At 48.9% G+C, this 23,343-nt stretch overlaps 1 protein-coding gene across 1 annotated transcript; it reads left to right on the plus strand.

Moving 5' to 3' along the window:
• Positions 1–1,086: 1,086 nt before the first annotated feature.
• SCN4B (sodium voltage-gated channel beta subunit 4) lies at positions 1,087–22,552 on the plus strand. Its single transcript, XM_028515943.2, has 5 exons — positions 1,087–1,545; positions 11,259–11,431; positions 12,413–12,641; positions 15,046–15,175; positions 18,710–22,552. The coding sequence occupies exons 1-5, from the start codon at positions 1,482–1,484 to the stop codon at positions 18,801–18,803; spliced, it is 690 nt and encodes a 229-aa protein (XP_028371744.1). The 5' UTR covers positions 1,087–1,481; the 3' UTR covers positions 18,804–22,552.
• The last annotated feature ends 791 nt before the right edge of the window (positions 22,553–23,343 follow it).

The following is a 23,343-nucleotide window of genomic DNA, read 5'->3' on the forward strand; positions in this document are numbered from 1 at the left end:
GTCATAACATAATAAATGCTGGAGCTAGAATTTGACTCTCCAGTGCTTGACTCCAGAGCCACGACACTCTCACAGCTATACAGAAGAAAGGCAGAGAGCTTCTCCTCAGAAAACAACAACAAAAAAACGAATACACCTGCAGCATTTCCCACACAACCTCAAGGGGTTTCTCTGAAGCCCACCAAGGACCAGGGTTAAGAAGGTGGGTGGTGGGGAGCTGTAAGAGGTGGGGGAGGGGCTATAGCAGGGGTCATACCGTGGAGTGGGAGCAGGTTTTCAAGTTTGAACCAGTTTTCATGCATGAAAAAGAACGGAGAGACAGGAAGTCAGACAGGATTTGTGGTAGAGGGAGGAAGTTTAATGGTTGGGAAGGGGGAGGCTATCAGACATTAGCTACCAAACTACTCCCCACAACATTCCTCATTTTTAACTCAAGACTGGAAAAAAGGCCTGCATGTTGGCAGTCTCACCTCAGCCCTCTCACCTGCCTGACCCCCAAGCCGGGAACCCGAAACAGAGGCCAAGATAGGCTTCCCGGATTCTAAAGGAGACCAAAGAAACTTTTGGAGGAGGATGAAAAGGCAGAATTTGAGGGGTACCTCCTATGTGGGAAAATGAGAAGTAGGGGTGCCGCTAGAGGGTGAAACAGGGAGAGGATAGGGTGCGTCTGACCTGATTCCCTAACCGGGGGCACCACTATTTCCCTGGTGTCTATGAAGAAATGGGAGTGACTGGGGGGCAGTGGACCGGAGCAGTGTTCAATTGCAAGCTCTGCTCCTGGAGCCGGGCGCGTACGGTTCCGACCGGCCGCGGAAGGCAAGACCGCCGCACTGGCTGCAGCAGTGCCAGCTGAGGACATCGAGTGGTCCCTTTGCGACCCCGGAAGAGGAGCCGCTACCCTACCCGTGTTCCCCAAAGCAGGACAACACAGCCTTCCAACACCGGAAAAGCTCCACCTGTACTCCCGGTCAAACTATCCTAATCGGCAGCTCAGTGCTGGCAAGATGCAGGCTGCTGCCGGCGACTCTGCAGTGCAAATCCGCAGCAACCCAGCCTTAGCTGGAAACAGTGTGGGGGTGGGGGTGGGGTGGTGCCTGCTCTCCGTGCTTCGGGACCACGAGGCCCGCGCCTTGGGCTCTGCAGCGGCCACCTCCCCTCAAGCGGCTGGAGTGCTTCCAGGGCAGAGGCGCAGGGACACTGGCTTCTGCGCTCGCTCAGCGGTGCTCCAGCTTCTCCTGCTTTTCATACTCCTTTTTCTCCTCCCCTAGCCCTCAGCTACCGCTCCCGCAGCTGGCTCCTCCTCTGCCTCCTCCTCTGCCTCCCTCCCCCGCCTCTTGCTCTCTCCTCGCTAACTTTCCCCAGGCCCAGCCGGCGGCGCAGAGCTCCTCGGCAGCTTGGGGCCCACTGCAGACTGCGGGCTGCCAGCTTGGCTGTGCCCCTATCCCATCCCCGCACCCCTGGCGCGCCCTGGAGAAAACGGAATGATGCCCAGGGCTGGGGACCAAGGCGTAGCCCGGGAGAGATGGCTGGGCACTGGGATACTGGGTAAGGCAGCCCCAGCTTAGTCTCCCCTACCTCGTCCTCCACCCTTCCTCCAGAGGAGGCGACACTTAGAAGCTCAGTGCCAGGGACAGGGTGGCCTTTAAAGTGCGGCATCGAACTAGTGCCACTGCTTCCGTATTCCCGGCGGAGAACTGGCTGGGTTGGCTATCCCAGCCGCGAACCTTGCGCGTCCCCAGCCCCATCAGCCTGCCAGCCTCGCCATTAGTTCTCTGCTGTCTTTGGCGCCTTCCGCTCCGAGCTGGATCTTGGGGCTGCGGCGCGGGTTTTCTGAGTTCCGAGGGTTCGGTTTGCTGGGGGAGGTGGTCTGTATCTTGGGTGGTTTTGCACGTGTGATTGTTGGGAAGGTGTGTTCTATCTCTGTCCAGAGCTGTTTGCAACTTGGCTGTTTGTAACCCAGGCATCACGCATACACCTATTGGGGGAGGGGGACTCTCCATTACTCCTGACTCTCTCGCTGTTTGGCTCTTCTGCCCTCTACCACCTTCATTGCCCACTGCACTGCCTTCTCTGCAACTCCACACTAAGTCCTGGAAGGGACTGGAGGGACTTGGAAGAGCCATCAAGCCCCCTTTTAGGAAAAGTGTTGTCTCTTGGTGCAAAGAGATTCCATAGGGAGGGCTTGTTTAACCTGATCCTGGCTCTTCATTTTTGGGATAAATATGAAGACTTAGGAGACACATCCAGAGAACACAGAAGGAACAGAATATTAATATATATGAACATTTACACGATAGTTTTGAGTGTCAAACAACAAGAGATTAGGGAACAGTACTTATTAGTTCAGAATGCAATTTCATAAATCATGGATTTCAATGTAAGCTGACTCCATCTTTGGCAACTGCACCTCTTCTGTTTATATTGGTCAGATTTGGCTTTTGGCCGCTGCCCCCCATTGGGTTAGGCACATAATGTAGGCAATTGTGCTGAAAACAGGGAGACAGAAACCTTTAAGGGCAGTACTGCTGTTTTGGCAAATATAAATTGTGTGCAGAGCTGTTACGTTGGCACCCATGGTGGAGGGGGGATAGAGTATTTCTTAACTCAGGAGCTGTTGATTTACACCCCCAGTGCTAGATAGGTTGACACTGGTGTTTTCTCTGGTACCTTTGGCACAGCTGTCTGCTGGTCTCACAGAGACCCCCACAAAACAGACCTCTGAGAGGCCTGACACTTCTCCTCATGGGGTGGGCATAGTGCCACTCCACAGTAGCTCCCCCTCATCTCATCTCTGATCAGCCCAGGTTCCCCTCTGACCATGGCAGAGAAACAGCATCTCTGGGGAATTCAAACTCACAGTCATTACACTAGCCTACTCATCAGTACCTCCTGCAGCTTAGTCGGGTGGTGGATGCCAGTTTTGGGGCTATTTAGAATATTTAGAGAACCAGTCTTCTGTGGGAAACCACACTGTACACTAAGTATGTGTATGTGTGTGTGGGGGGGTGGGCAGAGTCTTGGCACTTTTCTGCAGGTGGAAGCTCCTTCCTCCTTTGAGGACTGTGCAGCTGGTAGATTAGGTAGGGGCAGGGCCCATTGGAGCAGGTTTGGACGAAGCCCTCCCTGAGCTACCCTTGAGGAGTCCAGGAGAAAGCAGAGTGATTTGTAGGTGGGTGACCAGCCAGCCAGCTCCAGAGCTAGTCCTGCTTGCTCTGCCCCCTGCCCTGATCATCCCCTCTTGGACCTTGCCAGCCAGACACTGCTGAGTCCTCACAGTGACATTTTCCTGAGCTTGAGACACAGATGCCATTTTTGCTCTCGGTTCAGTGGGGAGACATGACAACTGGACAGTTAACTGGAGATGCCCCCTGGCAGCATCCGAGCTGGCAAGAACTTTGGAAACCAGAGCACAGAGCTGCCCTAAAGGCGAGGAAACCATGCACTGGAGAGGGAGGGTGACTTGCTCAGCTGTGCATGGCCAATTGATGGTCAAATGGGACAGAATCCAGGTCTCGGGCTCTGTCATACTAACTTGTCTTCCAATTAATCAAAGTCTGATGAGGGAAAAGTCAGTAGAGATTGTTCTGATGGGCTTGAGACTGTAAGAAGCTCGGGTACGGGTGTGGAGGGATAAGGGCTGCGGGTGGGGGCGCAGAGGTATTGTTGTCAGAACTATGGGGCCTGGGAATGGAGCAGTAAGCTCCCAGCAGTTCTCTACCCTCTCCCCATATCAGACTCAGTCTCACAGACTGAGACTCATGTGATTATAATAACCTGACAAGATACCCTTCTCTTAATTGAGAAGCAGTTCCCAAGGCTGTAGATTGCAGTTGAGGTTTATGGGATTGCCAGTCCCTTCTTAAGTATATAACTGGTAATATATCTGTCCTGCACACCCCTTCCTTGTTTCCTGATTTTCTTAATTGCTGTGATCTGTGTTTAATCATCACTTGTGAGGGTGCTATGTTCCACAGCCCTCTCTCCCTCAGCATGTATTTATTAAGGGCTTGTTTAATAAGAAAGCAGTTAAAGAGAGGGTGCTCAATCTCACTCAGAGGAAGGAAAAGGAAAGGGTAAGCAAGGAGTTCATGGGAGGAGAGGAAAGGGGAGAAGTGGAGGGAGACCCCAGGTTTGAATCTGGAACCACTTTAGCTCTTTTTCTGGAGATGCAGGCCTGTGGGGCATCCCACAGCCCTTATGGCTGGCCAGCTCCTGGTGAGATAGGAATGACAGGCAGAGCCTCAGCACAGATTCTCCCAGTTTGTTCTGTTGCTGGGGGTATGGTGATCTCTGCATAAACCATGGGCTGGCCCTGCTAATCTACCTGCTCTGTGGCCTGCAGAAGAGGGATGAGCACACTGCTTGGACTTGTTTGCAAAGCTGGTTTTTGTTGAGCATTCCAGAACATCTCAGGAGCATGATTCTATCACAACAAAGCTCCTGGGGGTGGGCAGGAAGCAGGCAGGTTGCCTAGGCAGAGGGAGCTCAAATCTTTCCTTTGTCTCTGGGCCCAGGGGCCTTGCCTGGCCCAGCCCTGCCAAATACAGCCCCTAGGGCCTGCACCCCAGGAGAGGTCTGTCCTGCTGGCCTCAGTCTGCTCTCTGCCTTCCAGCTTTAATTTTGAGTCTGTCTGACTCCTCTGGGGCCAGAGTGTGTCAGCTTCCCTGTAAAAGTCAGCCAGTTTCTGCCTGCCATGCCAGCAAGCCCTGGGAGCCCAGCTTAGACTAGGCATGGCCCTGTCCCTTTTTCCTTCCTCCACACTGAGTAGGTGTGACTGATGTTTGAATGTGGCATTTGCCTTGGAATATCTGATGGTAGCCATTAGATTCCTGCTGGTGTGAATATTTGATAATAACATTTGCATATACTGAAAACTTTTTTACTTTAAGGAAACTTGGCAGTCCTGAGTCAACCCCTAGACAAAACGGCAGCACCTGGATGAGGGTGGGATTGGGCGGAAGTCTTTGGAGTATGGCAAACAAAATGGCTCCTCTGAGAGTGGGCAAATGGTTAGGGCCTTTCAGTGAGCAAAGGCAAAACTTTGGGGCTCAGGATTGAATCCTGCAGGCTGATGAATAGGAGAACTTATTCATCAGTCCCATGATGCCAGAAACAGGTCCTCCAATTCTAAACACACATGCATTCCTTGAAATTCTAAAGAGTTAGGTTTTGGACAAAGCAAAGAAAGTCCTTCTTTACTCAGGGAAACAGCCCACCACATGGAAATAATTACCTCCAAGAGTGGTAGAGGGTGGAAGTATAAAATGATGTGCAAATGGCCTGGAGACTTTCTTGGCTGACATTGGCCATTAAGCTAGGTGTGCTCTGGTTACATCCAGACCTGTGATGGAGTTGCCTCCTTCGCCCTCCCTCCTTTCAATTACTATCCTCCTCTGCCTGCAGAGTGCCAAGATCAGAGGTATCAACTCACTGAAGCCCTTCTTGCATTTTATTATCTCATGTTTTGGCTTTGCACCAAAGTGGAGAGGCAGGAAAAACAGCCATCCCTGGTTTGGGGATGTGTACACTGGATGTGATATCTCTGACTTTCACAAGGTCAGCAGACACAGTGTGACCTGTCTTGTACCTGATCAGCCCTCTCCTGGCTTGGGGGCCTCTATGGGTCCATGTCTTCCCATGTTCCCTTCTCTCCCCCTAGCACAGCTTCACAGGTGAGACTGCAGCAGACAGGCACCTGGGCTCTGTCACGAGCATATTTCATGATACAGTCTTTCCTGTAAGGCAGCTGGGCAACTGCTTGGCTACCTGCCTGCTGAGCAGCCCAGCACCAAGGAATAGACAAGAGTCACACACAGTAACTATACTGTTCACTCAGCTTTTATTGAATGCAGGTTCACTCAGTAGAACATCGACATACATTAATATCCTACTCACACTCTAACAATCTAATAGTAATATCATACACATACAGCAATCAGTGGGGGATAACAAACCCAAGTCCCAGAGTCTCACTCAGTCTGAAGGTCCAGGAGACAGATGGTAGTCAAGTGAATTGTCAACATCTTGCAAGGAAGGATCTCTGGAGCCAGGTGGGCAGCGGGGCAGACAAAGTCCTCAGTCCAGCAGGGCAGAGCCTCCAGTGGTTGATGCCAAGGGAGATCAGCATGGCATGGAGCACCACTCTGGTGTGTGGAGCTTGGCTGTCTCAGCAGTGGTCTCGAACCTGTCTCAGTTATAGCTTAAAAGCAGTGTACTCCACCCTTCTGGGTCTTTTCAATTAATATTTTGGCACCCCTGATGCCAAGAGTGGAATTTACCCAGGAGCCTATGGGTGGTCCTGATGTGCAGACACAGCTACTCTGACCACGTGTGCAGACAAGTGTGTCCTTGCCAGATGTGTTTACTCTGACTTGGGTTATTTTCCTCTTGAACCAAAGTGTCATGGCTGACCAACAGCCGTTTTTAGTTGACATAAGTGGATCCACTTTGTTTCATATACTTCATGCTATCTTGATCAGACCAATGCCATTTTATTGGTCCTGATGTCCAGAGGCTCTTCTGTGCACAAGCCTCCCAGACATAGCTGGCAGGACTTTCTGAGCACTGGAAGGGTGTGTGTGTAAAGGCCAGGCTTGCCTACCCTCTCTGATGCCTGACTTTGGGTGGGTCTCTGGGCTTTATGGAAACATCTCAGCCTTTCGTTTTTCCCTTCAGTGTATAGTGGGAATGGCAATGCCCCACAATGGGAGTCTGGGAGTTCTGAGTGTGAGTTAAGTCATCTACTTAGGCATGCTCTAGTCAGGTAGAAATGTGCCGTGTCATTAGCCAGACCTTAAGGAAATAGTTTTCTCCTCTGTTCTGGACTCTTCTTTTTCTGCTCCTATCTGTTTAATGAAGTAAAAAATACTTCACTTTTGATAAGCTCTTAGATATGCCATCTTGGCTGGGAGCAGAGAAGGGATTTGGCCCTGACTGGAGTTCACAACTTCCCCAGGATCCCAGTTCCTCTGCAGGGATGCTTGTGAGCTCTGCAGGCTGCAGTTGTAATGTCCTTTGGAGTATGGGCTTGGGTCCTGAGGGAGGTCTGCTGCTCTCAGGACACTGCCTTTTCCTGATAGCTGCCTGTCACAGCTCTGCACTATGTTCCTTGGTCTGTGGGGGGAGTGAGAAGCAGAGCTTTGGCCTCTGACCAGAAGGCCATCTTCTAGACTGGAGGGTGGAATCTTCTTTCTGATTTCTGTTCCTAGACCTCTGGTGGGGTGCTGCAGGAGTTAGGGGAGCAGAGATAAAAAGAAAACTAGGAATGCTAAGGACAGCGAGCCCCGCCCAACGGCATTGTTCTCTTGGAGAGGCACTGTCATAGAGTGGTGAAAGGCAAACATACCTCTGAACACTGCTTACTCTACTCACTGGATATGTAGACTTGAGCAAGTAATATCAGAGTCTGTTTCTTCATTTTGAATTTTGGGGGTAAAAATAATAACTACCTCATAGGCTTAGTATGAGGCTCAAATGAGACATTGTATATAAAATGCCTGTCCTCCCCTGACCAGTGTGGCTCAGTTGATTGGGCATCATCCTGCAAAAGGTTGCCCGTTTGATTCCCAGTCAGGCCACATGCCTGGGTTGCAGGTTTAGTCCTAGGTTGGGGTGCATGCAGAAGGCAATTGATTGCTGTTTCTCTCCCTCTCTTTCTCCCTTCTCCTCTCTCTAAAAATAAATAAATAAAATCTGAAAAATAAATAAAATGCCTGTCCTATCTGATAGTAAATACTCAGGTTCATCATTTATTATATGGCCCTGGGCAAGTTACTTAACTTCTCTGAGCCTCAGTTTCATCACCTGTAAAATGAGAAAAACTATACTTACCTTTTGGCGTTCTAATAAAAGTTGGAGTTAATATGTATACATCCTCTAGCACAGCAGTTCTCAAAGTGTCCTGCTGACCACAGCATTCCCTGAGAACGTTTTTTAGAAATGCAAATTCTCAGGCTCCACTCTAGAGCTCCTGAATCACAAACTCCAGACTTTGGGCAAAGATAGCTGTAATCATCCATCAGGTGATTTTGATGCTCTCTTAAGTTTGAAAGCCACTACTTTACAATGATTCCTGGCACACAGGAGCTGACCTAAGGGTGAGGGATAACTGAAATAACCACTTAACACTAATTTGAACCCTGGTGGGCAAATCCTGCTATTTTAAAATGTATCACCTTGCTTTGGGATGATAGAAATGCCTCTTGTTGATCTTAGGCAAATCACCTAACCTCTTATGTTGTCTCATCTGTAATACGGACCTATTATAGTACTTCACTCATAATGTGGGTGTGAGGATTAAACGTGCCTGGCATATAGTAAATGCACAATAAATACATACAGCAGGTCCTTGAATTAGGTCATCTTGTTCAATGTCACTTTGAGACAACATTAATAAGATGCCATAGGAACTTCTGTTTATATTAATTGTCCTAGGGTGAATTGGTTTCATTCTACATTGTTTTGCTTAAAATCACAGACCTTATGGATGATGCAAAGTGAGCACTTACTATATTAGTTATTATTAACAATGGCAGGAGTCATGATTGGGTTTCTGGACCTTGGGGCTTTATTTCTGAGCTTCGAGGTAAGAGTATACCACTTTGCCTCCAGAAGCTAAGGTGAGATGAAGAAACTGAGGGGAGCCCTGGGGGCAGGAGCCAGGCTGCCAGCACTCCTTGGAGCTACTACACTGTCATTTACAAAGCATTGCTCAGGTGCGTGCCATGCATTGTTATCTCATGTGGGCAAAACAAGGGGAAACTGGTTTATGATGAGCCCCAATAGAATTAAGTTATACTAAAGATGTTCTTCCTTGAGAGTGAGGATGGGAGAAAGAGCAAGGTCGGTGAGCTCTGAAACAAAGACTGGCCCTGGCTGATTTGGGAACAAGAATGGTTCTAAGATTTGCCTGTAGAGCTGGGAGCTGACCTTGGCTAAAAGGGGTTCTCAAAAGGCCCAGCCACTAAACTCAGTCAGCTCAGCCAAGTCTCCTCCCATTTAGGACCTTGATGGTTCTGTCTCTAAACTGAAGCAGTAGGATTAATGGATCAGTGTGGGCCCTTTAGCTCTGAGTGGCAGGCTGGAGGACCAGGCAGTTGAGGGAAGCAGCAGTCTAGTAACACAAGCCAGGGAAACTGGGATAGGAGGGAGTACAGCCAGGTGGCTGTTTTCCACTGCCCACGAGCCCTTGAGTCAGACTCCAGTTCATATTTCAACTACCCTTAGAATTCGTAAGGCTTTGGGCACAGCACTTTGGTCTTCTGAGCCTCATTTTTCCCACATGTAAAATGTGACTAGTAACACCCCCTTCACAGGTATGAAGTGAGAAGGAAATGAGATTACTCACGTGCAGCATTTAGCAAGAATCTGGGTTTGGGAAAGGGACGTTATTCTCAGGGGTCTCTGGGAACCTAAGTAGGGCGCTCTCTATAACCCCACTCCGGGGACCACTACAAGTACCATTTTATCTAGTGGCAAGGAGAGGTGGCATTCTATTCTGTCCCTCTCCTCCCAAGACCTTGATGTGCAGTGGGGTTTTCTTAAGGACTTTGAAGGATAGGAGAAGAGCTAGGTCCCCTTATAAGGACTCATGAGGTGGGTCCCAGAGCCCATGAGTGTGCCAACATAAGAAACATTCAAACCTGTAGAGAATTTTTGTCAGTTGACGAGAATTGCTGGGAAACAAAATGGATTGATAAAATGTTCTGGGAAATGGCAGTTTTGCATCTTTATGCATTACGACAACAACAAAAGAAGTAACAGAATTACATGAAATCCATCGGTGACAGATTAGGGAGGTAGGAGAAAGCACAGTGGAGGGGAGGACCTTTGGGATTAGATAAAAAGTAAAATGCTAGACACTTCTTTTCAATAGGTGGGTACAAGGTAGTTAACAATCGACAATTAACACGGCAGCAATAACAATGAGGGGATCTGTGGTCTCTGGTGCAGCTTGAGGGATCCAGAAAAAGGAAATTACTTTGACATTCCAAAGGTATGTTATTGTAGATGTAAAAAGATGACAGAAAGGCTTAATTAAGGTAAGGATTGACTTTTGTCAGGGAAGATTCAAACCTAGGACACGACTACCTGCCATAAATAAACTGCTTTTAGTCAATAAATTGTAATTTCAGACCATCCTTTGCTCTTACTTTAGGCCTCTGAGTTTGTAAAGCCATCACCCAGGTGCCCCACCCCCGCCACAGGTTATCAGGTCAGCACGTGGCCCCCTTTCTCCCACAAATGAAAACTCATGGTTTCCACTTGCCCAAGAGATGGGGATGGTATTAGTGTGCTGGTAAGTGGGTGTGGGTGCGGAGGAGGATGGAGGGTGCTCTTCGGCTCATCCCAGGAGGCAGGGCCAGAGTGGGGCTGTGGGGTGTGGAGGCAGAACCCGCACTCTAGGTCAGGAAGGGACAGGGGGTCCAGCACCCTTTCTGCCCCATCCCCTACTTGGCGTGCATCTGGTTGCCCGGAATCTGCCTTCCCAGTGTGCCTTCAGCCTTCTTAGGAAGTTTCTTTCCCTGATTGGTTTAGTCGGTCCGCCATTGCTGCTGCCCAATGCTGAGACAAGGCTCATTCCCACACCCTGCTCCCGGCAACACCCACGCCCCCGCCACATTCTGTCCTGGCCCATCAGTTCTGTTCTCAGGATCCTGTTCGGTGGCCACAGGGTTTTGGACTCAGATCGTCTAGCAAGGTCCATCCTCAGTGTCCCTCTGACCCTCCACCCCTCTGGGCTGGTGGGAGCCTCCAGGACTGCTGGAGAACAGTGTCCGGGTACTGCGGCTGTACTTTTTTTCCTTTACCGCAGGGAGCCTTGTTCTGAGCCCCTCATTCCCCACCCCAACCCCCCAATTCTGAAAATGTAAAAGAGGAGGCCACACATTGTTCTAGGGGAAATTTCTGCGGCAAATCTAAGGAGCCGGTAGTGCCCTTAGGGCACGGACTTTGCGTCGCAGCAAAGGCCTCATTTTCTTGGGTTGGGGTGACCCCTAGCGGTCATTCAGAATGCCACAAGGGCTAAGTAGCCCAGAATTCAATTCTGCCCAGGCCAAGGGTGGGAGAAATGGAGAATTAAGGCTGGTGGCCCTGCTAGTGTCAATTGAAGTAAAGAGTACCATCTTCTTGAAGTTGAATCTGAGGGTGACTGGAACGCCCCTGACAGCCAGGCCACCCTACTGAGACTCTCCTTCCAGAGCTCCAGCCTGGAGGTTCCCTATGGGTTTTCTTATGGGAGGTGATGCCCCCTCACACAGGTCTCTTCCTGCTCCCGGTGTCCCTGTCGCTGGAGGTATCTGTGGGAAAGGCCACCGACCTCTACGCTGTCAATGGCACGGAGATCCTGCTGCCTTGCACCTTCTCCAGCTGTTTTGGCTTCCATGACCTTGGCTTTTGGTGGTCCTACAACAGCAGTGATACATTCAAGATTGTAAGTAGTTGGGGAAAGGACAAGATAGGACAGATCAGATTCTCCTACTCTCTCTTCCCTGTTGCCCCACCCCCCTCCTCCATCTTAGACTCTGGGCCCTTGGAACCTGACCCCACCGAGAAGGTCCCCAGGACTCAACATTTGTCATTCTTTCTCCCAGTGTTCTTTGCAGAGCCTACCTAGAAAGATCTAAGTGGGAGAGATGTTTAAATCATGTTGCCAGAATTTGGGACCTTTTGGAATTCTTGGCTAGAGTCCTCTGTTTGCTCTGAAGGAATACCTGAAACTTGAATTGCTTGTGTAAAATTTAATAATTTAATTTATAAAACAGGAGAGAGTAGGGCCTTTGGAAGACTTGGAGAGAGGGAATGAGGAGTCCAAATGGGAGGAGGGCAGGGGATCTAGACTTGAAAAGAGCCGAGAGGAACCTGAGAAGAGAACTAGATCTGTAGGAACATCCACAGGGTTATAGGTCAGAATGGGTCAACCAACCAGTGTTTATTGAGGACTCATTCTGCAGTCTAGTAGGAACCATAGAGACAAACATAGAGAAGCCACAAGTGACCAATTCGATATAATTACATGCTGAACTTGGAGGGTGCTGGAGGATTGATCCACATCTTAGTGGAGGGCCTCAACTGAGATGGACAGGGAGGGGATGCATGTCAGCAAAGGCTGGAGGAATCACAGAGGGGAATGAGTGTGGTATTTGGGGGAGTTCTTATAAAAGGCTTTTAGGAAGAAAGCAGTAAAAGCTGGGCTATTTCCCCGGGAGACATCAAAGAAAGAACATGGGTTTAGCCTGAAGCAAGCAAAATTCAGGTTAGACTGGCAGAGCTAGTGAGGCTAGAAAAGAAAGCAGGAGGGAGGGCCCACTTCTGAGACAGGTCAGGGACCCAGGGAGTGGGCTGGAGTGATGTCGTGACCCTTGAAGACCCTGATTCTTTCTTGTCCACCGTCTTTCCCTCATCTACCTCCCAGCTCATAAGTGGGACTGTGAAGACTGAGAAGGCTGACCCCAAGGTGCATTTGAAAATTGATGATCGCATCTCTCTGGAGGGTTCCACTAAGGAGAAGATGAACAACCTTTCCATTCTGCTGAAGGACTTGGATTTCAGTGACACAGGCAAATATACTTGTCATGTGAAGAATCCCAAGGAGAAAGATCTTCAGCACCAGGCCACTGTCTTCCTCCACGTGGTTGATAAACGTATGCTATGGGAACAGAGACAAGGGCAGTGGAGTGGGAAGGACTAGGAGATACCCACCTCAATGTTATAGTGAAATGGTAAAATGGACCACACTGGTGTTTTCTTTCACTTTATTCTTTCAAGAGTTAAAGGAGTTACCTTTGGAACCTCATAGAACTTAGTCTGAACACTTATTCTGCCACTGAATAGCTTATAAAATACACTTAACCCCTCTGAGCCTCATTTTCTTCATCTGTAAAATGGGAATATGGTTGCATTCTCCTAGGGTTGTTGTGAGAGTTAGAGAAGCTCCATGGAAGGGTTTTGAGATGGGTAAAACTCTCTCTGTAATTGCTGATTATTACTATTCTTATGTATTCCTTTAGCAAAAGTTGGTTGAATTCCAGGTATTGCACCAAAGAGTGCTATAAATGCTACATAGGGTTTTTACCTGAGGGGTTTACAGTTCAGGGTAGGGCAGAAAATAGGTAGCCAGATAACTGAAATAGAGGCAGAACATGTAGAGATATAAGCAATGGAGATTGGTAAGAATGGTCTTGCCTCTTTGGAGCTTAAATCCCAGGTGAGCATTCTAGTCTGACACAGGTGGAAGAATTAGACAATGAAGAAGCATGTGATAAGGAGGCAAGTAGTCCCATGACCCAGACTCTGAAGGTGGGGCTAGAGGAGTTAGGCTGGGCTTTATGGAGGGAGAGCCTGGAAGGCTGGGGAAGTGCAGAAGCAGAGATGAAGGGAAGGGACCTTGCTGAAGGATACTGATTGTGCTGTTTTTATGTATCCTGGGGCTTCACATGGAATGCCTGGAGCAGGAGATGCTCACGAATTCAATGTTGGCTGTACCAAGAACAGAACCAGAGGCGATCAGGCAGCTTGCTGTGAGCCCGGAGTCAGTCATGAGTCAAGTCTGCATATGGTATCCCCTCTTCCTCTCTGGATGTCACCCACTTTGTGCTTAGCTTTTTCAGGAAGGAAGAGAAGGGGAAGGGAACCAATATTTATGGAGCATTTCTGAGTACCAGGCACTAAGTTAGGTGCTCTCACTTACCTTTGCTCCTTTGCTCCTCATGTATCTCCTCAAGCTGATTTTCTCTTCATTTTTACAGATTCATTCATACATTTTTCAACAAATATTTATTAAGCACCTACTATGTGGCAGGCATTGTTCTATATCCTGAGGTTATAGCATGCACAATATAGACAAATTCTTGCCCTTATGGAGATTGCCTTCTAGTAGGGGAAGATACACAGAAAACAAGATAAAAAAGGATGGTTTGTGTTAGGGAGAAAAGGTAAAATGGAGAAGGAAACATGGGGTGCTAGCAGGGTCACTAGGGAAGGCCTCACTGGAAAAGGTGACATAGAATCAGAACATTTGAAGGAAGTGGGAGAGGAAGAAGCTGTGAGGATGTCTTTGGGAAGATAGTCCCTGGCATAGGGAACTGCAAGTGCAAAGGCCCTGAGACAGATGCTTGAAAAAAACAGGAGTCCAGTGTGGCTGGAGCAGGGTGAGTAGTAAGAAGTGAGTCTAATTAAGCCAGACTGTGTGGGGCTCTGCAAGCATGAATGAGATGGGGGCTGCTGAAGGGCTCTGAGCAGAGGAGTTAATGCCGGAATAGGTTCCCTCTGGCTGCTGTGCCAAGGATAGATGGTGGAGTGCGGAGGCCAGTTTGGAGGCTACAGCAAACACTTAGGCAAGAGATGCCAGAGTGGTGGTTAGGGGTCAGATTCTGGATTTTTTTTTTTTAAATTACGGCCATCAGAATTCTCAGGTGGATTAGATATGGGGTTTGAGAAAAAGAGGAAACAAGGATAACTCCAGGGAGTTTGGTCAGAGCAACTGGAAAGTGGAGTTTTTTTTACGAAAATGGGAGAGGCTATGGGTAGAACAGGTTTGTGAAGAAATCAAGAGTTCAGTTTTCAGATGAGGAAACGGGCGAGAAGGGTTAAATGACCTGCTCAATGTTCCAGCTTGTTAGTGACTGCTGAGATCCTTTACTTAAAATCCAGACTGACTCCAAAGTCTTCCCACAACATGGGAGATATAGAGAGTCTTACTTTTTCTGCACAGGCAAAAAAGACCTAGAAAGAAGAAATGATATTCTCATGGGGCTATTTGGGGACCTGGAGTCTGAATTATTTTAGAACTTGTACGTGTGTCTGTGGAAGATGTGTGGAGAGTAGGGGAGAGGAGGGGCCCCCTTGTGTGGTGCATTAGACCGGTGGGTGCCATGTTCTGGCTTTTCCTGCCACTTGCTCTAAGGCTTGACAGGGAGGGCCAGGAGCCCAGGTGGGGAGACATGTCCCAAATACTGGGGTTGGAGGCTGTGTGGTCACATGCTGCTTGGCTCCAGGTGACTCTTGCTCCCCTTCTTCTTTTCCTTCTCTCCTGGCTGTGGCATGTAGTGGAAGAAGTGGACAACACGGTGACACTTATCATCTTGGCTGTTGTGGGTGGGGTCATTGGGCTCCTTATCTTCATCCTGCTGGTCAAGAAGCTCATCACCTTTATCCTTAAGAAGACTCAGGAACAGAAGTGAGTTGTCCCCAGAGCACACTTCTCTTTTCCACCAGCCCACCACCTACTCTCATCTCGTGTGTGGTCACAACCTCCTCTAGTTCCACTGTCATCTGACCCCGTCAGCCCTTCTCTTTCCATCCATCCCCTCACCCTACCCTGTCTTCCTAACCCTACCGCTCTCTGTCCTATTCCTGCAACCCTCCACCCCTCTGCTAGTCTCACTCCCTCTTCCCCATCCTCCCAAAAGGTATTTATTGAATATGTTGAATTCATTGAGTACATAAATGCAACTTATTTACCCCTTCTCATCCCACTGTCTTTCTGCCCACCCCATTAGCCTCTCTCTTTTACTCGTATTACCCCAACCCCAAGTGCTACTAAAGAATTAAGGAAGTCCTTTTGGTCTAAATCAGAGAAAGTCTCAGAATCCATGTACAGAAACTCTGAAATGGGAACATCCTTCTGAAGAGTTGGAAGTTTTTCCGTGACATTCTGAAAATTCAAATGGGAGAGATAAAGAAATCTAAAAACGCTGATATTGCTTTCTAGGAAGCTCTAGGAAGGATAAATTCATACATAAAAATAGACATCTCTAAGAGGGAGGGGAGGGAAGAATTGCCAGGACATGTGGGGACTGCTGCAATACTGCCCAAGGAGAAGACACTGAAAGTTGTGTTCTTAACAAGAAGACGAGGTGAAGGAGGTCTGCCATTGGAGCAGAGAGGTGACAGTGACAGGGAGGTGGACGAGGACGGGAGAACTGCTTTGCTTCCATTGGCTTCATTCTGCTTGGCTGAGAAGAAGGAATTAGACTGGGAAGGGCAGAAATTACACTGATGAGAGGGGAAGGAGGGAAGGAACTGAAGGCAGGGGGAATGTTAAGGATGTCGGAGTGAGGAGCCACTGGGCACCTCGTCCCAGGTCCTGGCTGAGAGGAAGAGCTCTTGAGTTGTCTCCCTGCATCACGGACAGAGGCTGTGAAGGGTTTGGAAATCTTCAGAGGGGCCAGGAACAAAGAGAAGGACCAAATTTTGTTGTTAATAACCAATGTTACTATTAATGGTTAACAAAATTGAAGAAGAAAGAATTTAACATCTGGTTTTAAAGCACTTAAGAAAAGTGACCCTTGGGTGCCACCATAGGTTCATTGAAAACAAGACAGGCTAACCGTTTTCTTACTCGGGCTCGGGCACTGGTGGGTCAGGGAACTGCTACAGGCACCAGCACTTCCCGGCATCCATCAAATACTTACTGTGTCTCCAGACACTTTTATGTAATAACCATAATTTTCATTTTACAGTTGTGCAAAGTGAAACTCAGAGTGGTTAAGTGATTTGCCCAATTCTACACAGCTAGTAAGTGATAGGGGTGAGATTTGAATCCTGGATTGTTTGAGTTCAAAGCTTGAACCATTGTCATTATACCCTACTGATTCATGGGGTATATCTAGAGCTCATGCATTCATTCAGTGGCTATTTTTGAGGTACTGTGTGCAAAGGCACGTGTCAGGTGCTGTAGGAAATTCTGGAAGGATTGACATTCTGCCCTTAAGTGAAGGATGTGCATACAAATAAATGTAATAGAAAGTAGAAGGGATCGGTGGCAGCAAAGAGGTGTGATAGAATGCTGCAGGGGGTCAGAAGAGGGTGGAATACTAGGGATACTAAGAATTTTTGGCCAAAGGGACTTTATGGTGGGCCTTGATAGGTGGATCTAATTTAAGCCCTGGGAAGGGTGAAGAGAAGGCTGTTTCAGATGTGGGAACCACTGAGAGAAAAGGCAGAAAGTCTAGGAAGTGGGTAAGTGTCTGGAGAACAAGGCATTGTATTTGTTGGCAGGGGGAGATGGGTTTAGGAAGGAAGGGGATAAAAACCCTACAAGGGGGGTTGGCGAGAAGCACTCGGGGGGCCTGGGAGTCCAGGCTGGGATTGGCTCTCCTGAATGTAGAGGAGCTAGCTAGGGCTCAGTCAGAGGCCTTCAGAATAAAGGGTCTGGCCGTAGTGGGCAGATGGACTGTGTGGGGAGGCTGGAAGCAGGCCCTGGGGAAACCTGAGAAGGGTCCTCTGAGTGGCAAGGAAAACCTGTATTAGCAGCAGAGATGGGGTGGCCTCCTGAGAAGAAGGGAGGTGTTGGACAGCTTCACATCATCAGTTCCAGGCTTTCACATAGGGGTGTGTTTCCCTCTGCCTGGAATGTCTCTTCCCTACTTTCTTGCTCATCTTTCGTGGTCTCAGCTTAAATGACACTTCCAAAGAGCCTTCCCTGATGCCTAGAAGAAGCCTTTCTATATTGAGTTCCTCCTTGGTGTACCTTGTTTAATATCAAATTCCATGAAAAACCACAAGTTTTCTGAGCATAGGCACCATGTAAAATTGCCTACCCTTCTAGTCTTATAGTGCCTGGTGCCCAGGAGGTTCTTGGTGAAAAAAATATGGATGGTTAGGTAAATAGGAATTGGCAGGTTGACTAGATAGATAATAGATAAACAGCTAGACCCATCTCAGTAGAGGTCTTCAGCAGTATGCCACAGGATCTGCTTGTTCATGGTTATTAAGATTTCAACTACACTAGGAATGATATACTTAATCAAATTTCCAGGAACCTAGTGACTATGTTGGAGAACAAAATTGGGATCCAGAAGATCATGATAGGCCGGACAAATTTCTGCAAGATGAAATTGATGCAGACAAAATGTTAAGTCCTTCCTGAGGATCTCACACCTGGCTATGCCCAGGGCAAGGCTAAAATGTAGTTTAGCAACGGCAGCTGTGGAAAAGCCTTGGACATTTTCATTGGCAGAAAGCCAGGTGTGACGTAGCAGTCAGGTCTTCCCTGGAGACCTGGGCACTGCCGTTGAGGTGAGATGAACTGAAATTGGAGCATGTTCAGCACAGGCTGGCAGGATGGTGTCTTCTCATCTAAGCATTTCTCCTTCCTGCTGCCTTCTGCACTATTGCACCACTGTCTGCCCACACCTGCCATCCTTGGTGCAGAACCTCTGCCTTGCCCCTTCCCTGTTCTTTTTCTGCTGGTCACAGCTCAGGGAGGAAGGGCCTGCTAGGGCCCTGGCGGGGGGGGGGGGGGGGGGGGCGCTGTTTGCCCTTAGCATACTCCCCCGCCCCCGCCCAACCGGTTCTGCTAGGCTTGGACTCTTTCCCTGTTTGGCACAGTGTGAGAATTACCCTGGTTTGGCTTCCCCTCAGCTCTGACACCTGGGAACAGAGCCTGATACCCTTGCTTCCTGCCATGTTGAGATGACTAGGTGATGGCTAGCCTCACCGAGTACTTTCTATGTGCCAAGCACTGTTGCACATGCTCATTGACTGTTCCTAGCAACCCCATAAAGAAGGTGTCATTGCTACATCCATCATATAGATGAGGAAACTGAGGTACAGTGCTTAGGCCTGGGCTTGGCCTCTGGCTACCTTAGCTCTATGGAAGGCTAGGGAGAGAGCTGGCCACAGGGGGCCTTGGCTCCCCATCCACAATGTGTCCAGTACTCTTGCTTCTCCTCTCACCAGTGCCTTTCTCTCTTCCCTCTCTCTCCAGGAAGGAGTGCCTTGTAAGTTCCTCAGGGAATGACAATACAGAGAATGGGTTGCCGGGCTCCAAGGCGGAAGAGAAACCACCAACAAAGGTGTGAGCCCCAGCTTGGGGCCAAGCAGCCACAGAGAGCCTCACTTTCTGATGATGAAACATGCTTGAGCCATGTCTGTGAACCCACGTGCCTGAGACATCTGCTGCTTGGCTCAAACTGTAGTTTTTCTCGGTGGGGAGAAATTAAGGTCCTGTCCAGCCTGCCCTACCCTCTCCCCAGCCAGGGCTCCCCAGGGATGAGGGTTGGTGGGGGGTAGATGGGCAGTGGAAGGTTCAAGAAAGAAAAGGAAAGGCTCAGAGGGTGGAGGGTCTGTCCCCCAATACCTGGGTAGGTGGTTCTCCTTAAGTCTCTCCACCTTATAAGAATAATGCCTTGGTTTTCCTCCAGAACTCTCTTTTAGAGAGACTTGGGGGACTAGTGAGGGCTGCCCTAGTAGCTGGGTCTTGTGTGTGGATTACTAACCTTTTTGATGGTGGGAGTGGCCTAGAAGACTCTGTGCAGGATCTGAGGGTGGGAGGCTACTGGAGGGGGGGCTACAGTGAGAGGTTTTGATGGATTCCTGACCCCCCATAGTGATGCTCTTCTCTTTACCTCCCCCACGGCAAGGTGCCTCCCTGCCTTGGGCCCATAATCCTTGCTCCCTGAAACCCTGCTGCTCTGACTCCTGAAACCTCATAAATGGGAGGCTGGCTGCTTTGGTGTTGGGGGGTGCTGGCCCACCTAGCCTGCTCCTCTGATCTCTTGGTTACTGAGGGGCTCATGAAGGGGACTGCTGGGCTTTTCTGAAGCACTGGGGTGCTGCCTACCCCTTCCCTAGCATTTCAGAGTTGTGAAAGTAGGAGAGACAGTGTCCTGGGCCTTGCGGCCACTGGAATGCCCACTCTAGCCCTGCCAGTGCTGGCCACCCCTTCTCCTTGGCATGGCAGGACCATTGCCACTACTGGGAATTCTGAGTCTGGTTCTGCCCTACTCTTTCCTTGATGCGACAAGTGGCATTACCTTGCTTGAGGTGTTACACCCTACCCTCCTGTTGGCTTGCTCTTCCTGTGCCCTCCACCACATCTTATCCTTCACCTCAGGGATTCTCTTCCTTTGGGTGGGAGGACCCTTGGGTTTTCTGGCTGCTTCCTGCTCAGCTGTGCCACCCCCTCTCCCATCCCAGGAGCAAGGAGAGAGTGCTGCAGTTTTCCTTTGCTTTTCCAGGAACTGGTTTGCACACCCCTGTGTGTGGGGCTAGACTGTGCCTTAGTTCCAGGGTCCCAGCTCATCCCCTCCCTTCCCTCTTCAGCCCATACATAGCAGCGGCCTTTGGAGTGGCACTGGTGAGGGAATCCCAATGGCGCTCACCCTGGGTCATGCAGTGGACTGGGGAGCTGGAGTTGTGTCACTAACAGCCCCTGGGGCAGTGACTGAGACACTGTCCAGGGCTCCCATGGGGGTCCCTGACAAAGGATGTAGTGGAATTGAGAGTGGGCCCTCCTGATGGAAGTCCTCTTGTGTTGTCTCTGTGGAGTAGAAATGGGGAAGTGAGAGATGGCATGGAGCTGTGACAATGGAAGTCTCCACCATCTGTTCCCACTCCCTCGCTCTCTTATAGGACTTCTGAGACTTGTTCTCTGGGTCCCTGGGAGGGGTGGGGGTGAGGAGTAGCCCCTTTATCAGAGAGTATGGGTACTGCCTCAGGGCTCTCCCTCCCAGAAAGCAGCAGCAAGCTTCCACAAGGGTGGAGGTGGGGAGATAATGAGAAACGGCAGCAGCTGCAGGGCACCAGGGCTGTGGCCTGTGGCTGGTGCCTAACCAGATGTGCCCATAGGGTCCTACTCTGATCTGCCTTTGTCCTTTCTGTGTACTTTGACACCCAGAACTCATCCTGGGCTCTCGTTCAAATTTCCCTGGTTTTGGGAACAGACAGACCAGAGCCACTAGCCATTTAGAAAATTTTTGTAGCTGCCATCATGCAAAACTGCTTTCTCCTTTCCCAGCTTCAACATTTGGTTGGGTAAGGTCTTGGGCTCCCCTTACTGAGGAGAGGCATACTTGAGAGGCAGCCCAGGCACACAGAGTGGGGAGAGAGGGTGCATCATCCTCCCCACTCCTGCCTCTACTGCTGACTAGTAGGCAGGTCATGCGTCTTCTCTAGGCTCAGCCTCCCCATCTATAAAATGGGTATAATAATACTTACCCTACCTCCAGGATTGTTGTGAGGCTTGACAGGTTATTATTTAAAAAGTTTTTTGGACTTGGAAAGGGATCTAGGAGGCCAGGTATTATAATTGGTGGGATTGTTCCAAGTTTGTTCTGTGCTCTTTTCTGTGTCCCATCCCTGTAACTAACTCTCTTTCCCTCCTTTCTCTCTCTCTCTCTTCCTCTCTCCCTCTCTTCCCACTTTCCCTCCTTGGAATTATTTTAGTCTTTGTGATGTTAGAGACTTTGGCTCTGATGCTTAAAGCTTCTTGTCCATGGCTTTTGGTTGGTGGTTTTTAAGAGGTGATTGGGATAATAGGGGACACTTTTAGTTGTCCTAAATACTAGGACTATCTACTGGCACTTTGTAAATGGGGACTAAGAAAGCTAAATTAAGTCCCCACAACAAAGGATTGTCCTGCCCCAGTGCTGGGATTATACCCGTGGAGAAACATTGACATGGATTTGCAGTAGAATGCAAAGCCACCTTCCCATGTAGACCCTCAATGTATGCCAGACTTCAAGGTGACGTCCAGGGCTGGCAAGGGTGTTTTCAGGACTTGTGGGCTACACAGAACCATTTAAAAAGTGGATCTTGGGACCCCTGGACACATGCAGCTGTGCCAATTGTAAAGTGAGTGAGACCAAAGACAAAGTCTTTCTCAGCTTCCCATCTTTGACCTCAAAACAGGGCCTCAGCATTCCAGGCCTTGAGTTTCTTGGTATGTAAGAATTGAGCAGAAGGCAGCCAGAATGAATCTGTGATGCTAGAGAGGTCTGGGAGAGGAACTGATGGAGCTCAGACTTTTCATATCTGGCTGGCTGACCAGAGCTGGAGGTGAAGTAAAGGTGTAAGAGTATGTTCCTGAGATGGTGACAGGTGAGGGTGTGCCTAGTAGGTGGGTCATGCATCTTCTCTGGGCTCAGCTTTCCTCATCTATAAAATGGAGGGGCATGGAATATGCATGTGGAAATGCATGACTGCAGAGTGGATGGGCTCTGTAGAGAGAGGGAATATGTGAAGGCTGAGCATGACTGAGATGGGGAGACTACATTTCAGGAGCTACTTCTCTGGCCTCAGCTATACCTGCTGGGGCATCTGGGACTGAGAAAGGCCAAGAAACAGGGGTATACCAGCCATATTCCTGGGCTCCATAACTCCGTGACTCAATCTCATTGTCCTAGACCGCTACCATCAGTGCTGAGGCAGAGGATGGGGGTGTGGTAGAAGAGGAGGCACTTCTCCGGAAAAATCTGCAGCTTGCTTCACTTTACTTTATCCTAGGTTGGAGTCCCTAACCTCTCACATCCCACCTAATATGCAGTGCTTTTGACTATCTTATGCATGGTTTATTCCTCTGGCTTGGATGTAAACAATACCCACAGTCAATTTCCTGTATAACTATAGATCAAAATGATGCAGCAGAGGGCCTTGGGAGGCCTCAAGTCCAAGGTGCCTCTGGGAAGCACAGCTATGCACATTTTCAGCACTGACTTGTGTTCAAGCACAGAATGGATGTGATCAGACTCTCTTGCCTTTACAACAATTTTGCATTGTAGAATTTTTATTTAGCTTTGCCTTGGATAAAATAAAAATTATGTTGAGTAGACATGGTTTGTGGTCTTCGTTTTTGGCTAATTGGGTATTGAGTTCCAGTTTTGTTACCTGCCAACTGTAATTGGGTTGAATTTCTTTACTTCTGTGAGGTCTAGTCTCTTTGTGTTGAAAATGTTACCTGCCTAGGTGAGATATCACATATAAAAGGCCTAAGAAGGTCTGGCATAGTCACAGGCACCCAAATCATATTAGTGCCAGTACCTTCCCTGGAGAGGTTGGAAAGGTGGGAATTTAACACTGAAATCATTGCCAGGGTCCTCGCTGTACTGATGACCTGGGTAATGATTCTATTAGTATTAAATGCTATTATACCCCTTCCTCAGGCTGCCCCCAACCCCAGCTTTACATTTGAACCCAGATGAAATTTGCTTCAAATGAACAAAGGCAACTTTAAAGAGGAACAGCACAACACAGCTTACTGACTAGAGTCTATGGGCACAGCAGGCTTTGCATGGCTGGTCCCTCCAGATTGCTGTTCCAGGGGACAAGCTATCTGGGGTGGGGGAAGGAGGAAGCTTAGGCTTATACCTTAGGAATGACACTATCCATGCACACTACATATTGTCCATCTTAAATTATTTTAACCTAGATTATCCAAGCACTCTTGCTTTCAGAAGTTTCTAGCTGCTGGGCATAAAGCCAGGCTGAGAAGAAACTGGGGATACACGTGCATGTGTGTAGTGTGTATCTGCTTATACTCTTGGACTTTATCACACCATGATTTCTCAACATACCATATCCTTTTCAGTGGATTCACTTCAGACTGCATTTCAAAGATGCAGC

The sequence above is a fragment of the Phyllostomus discolor genome, chromosome 6, assembly GCF_004126475.2.
Source record: "Phyllostomus discolor isolate MPI-MPIP mPhyDis1 chromosome 6, mPhyDis1.pri.v3, whole genome shotgun sequence".
In the NCBI taxonomy this organism is placed as follows: domain Eukaryota; kingdom Metazoa; phylum Chordata; class Mammalia; order Chiroptera; family Phyllostomidae; genus Phyllostomus; species Phyllostomus discolor.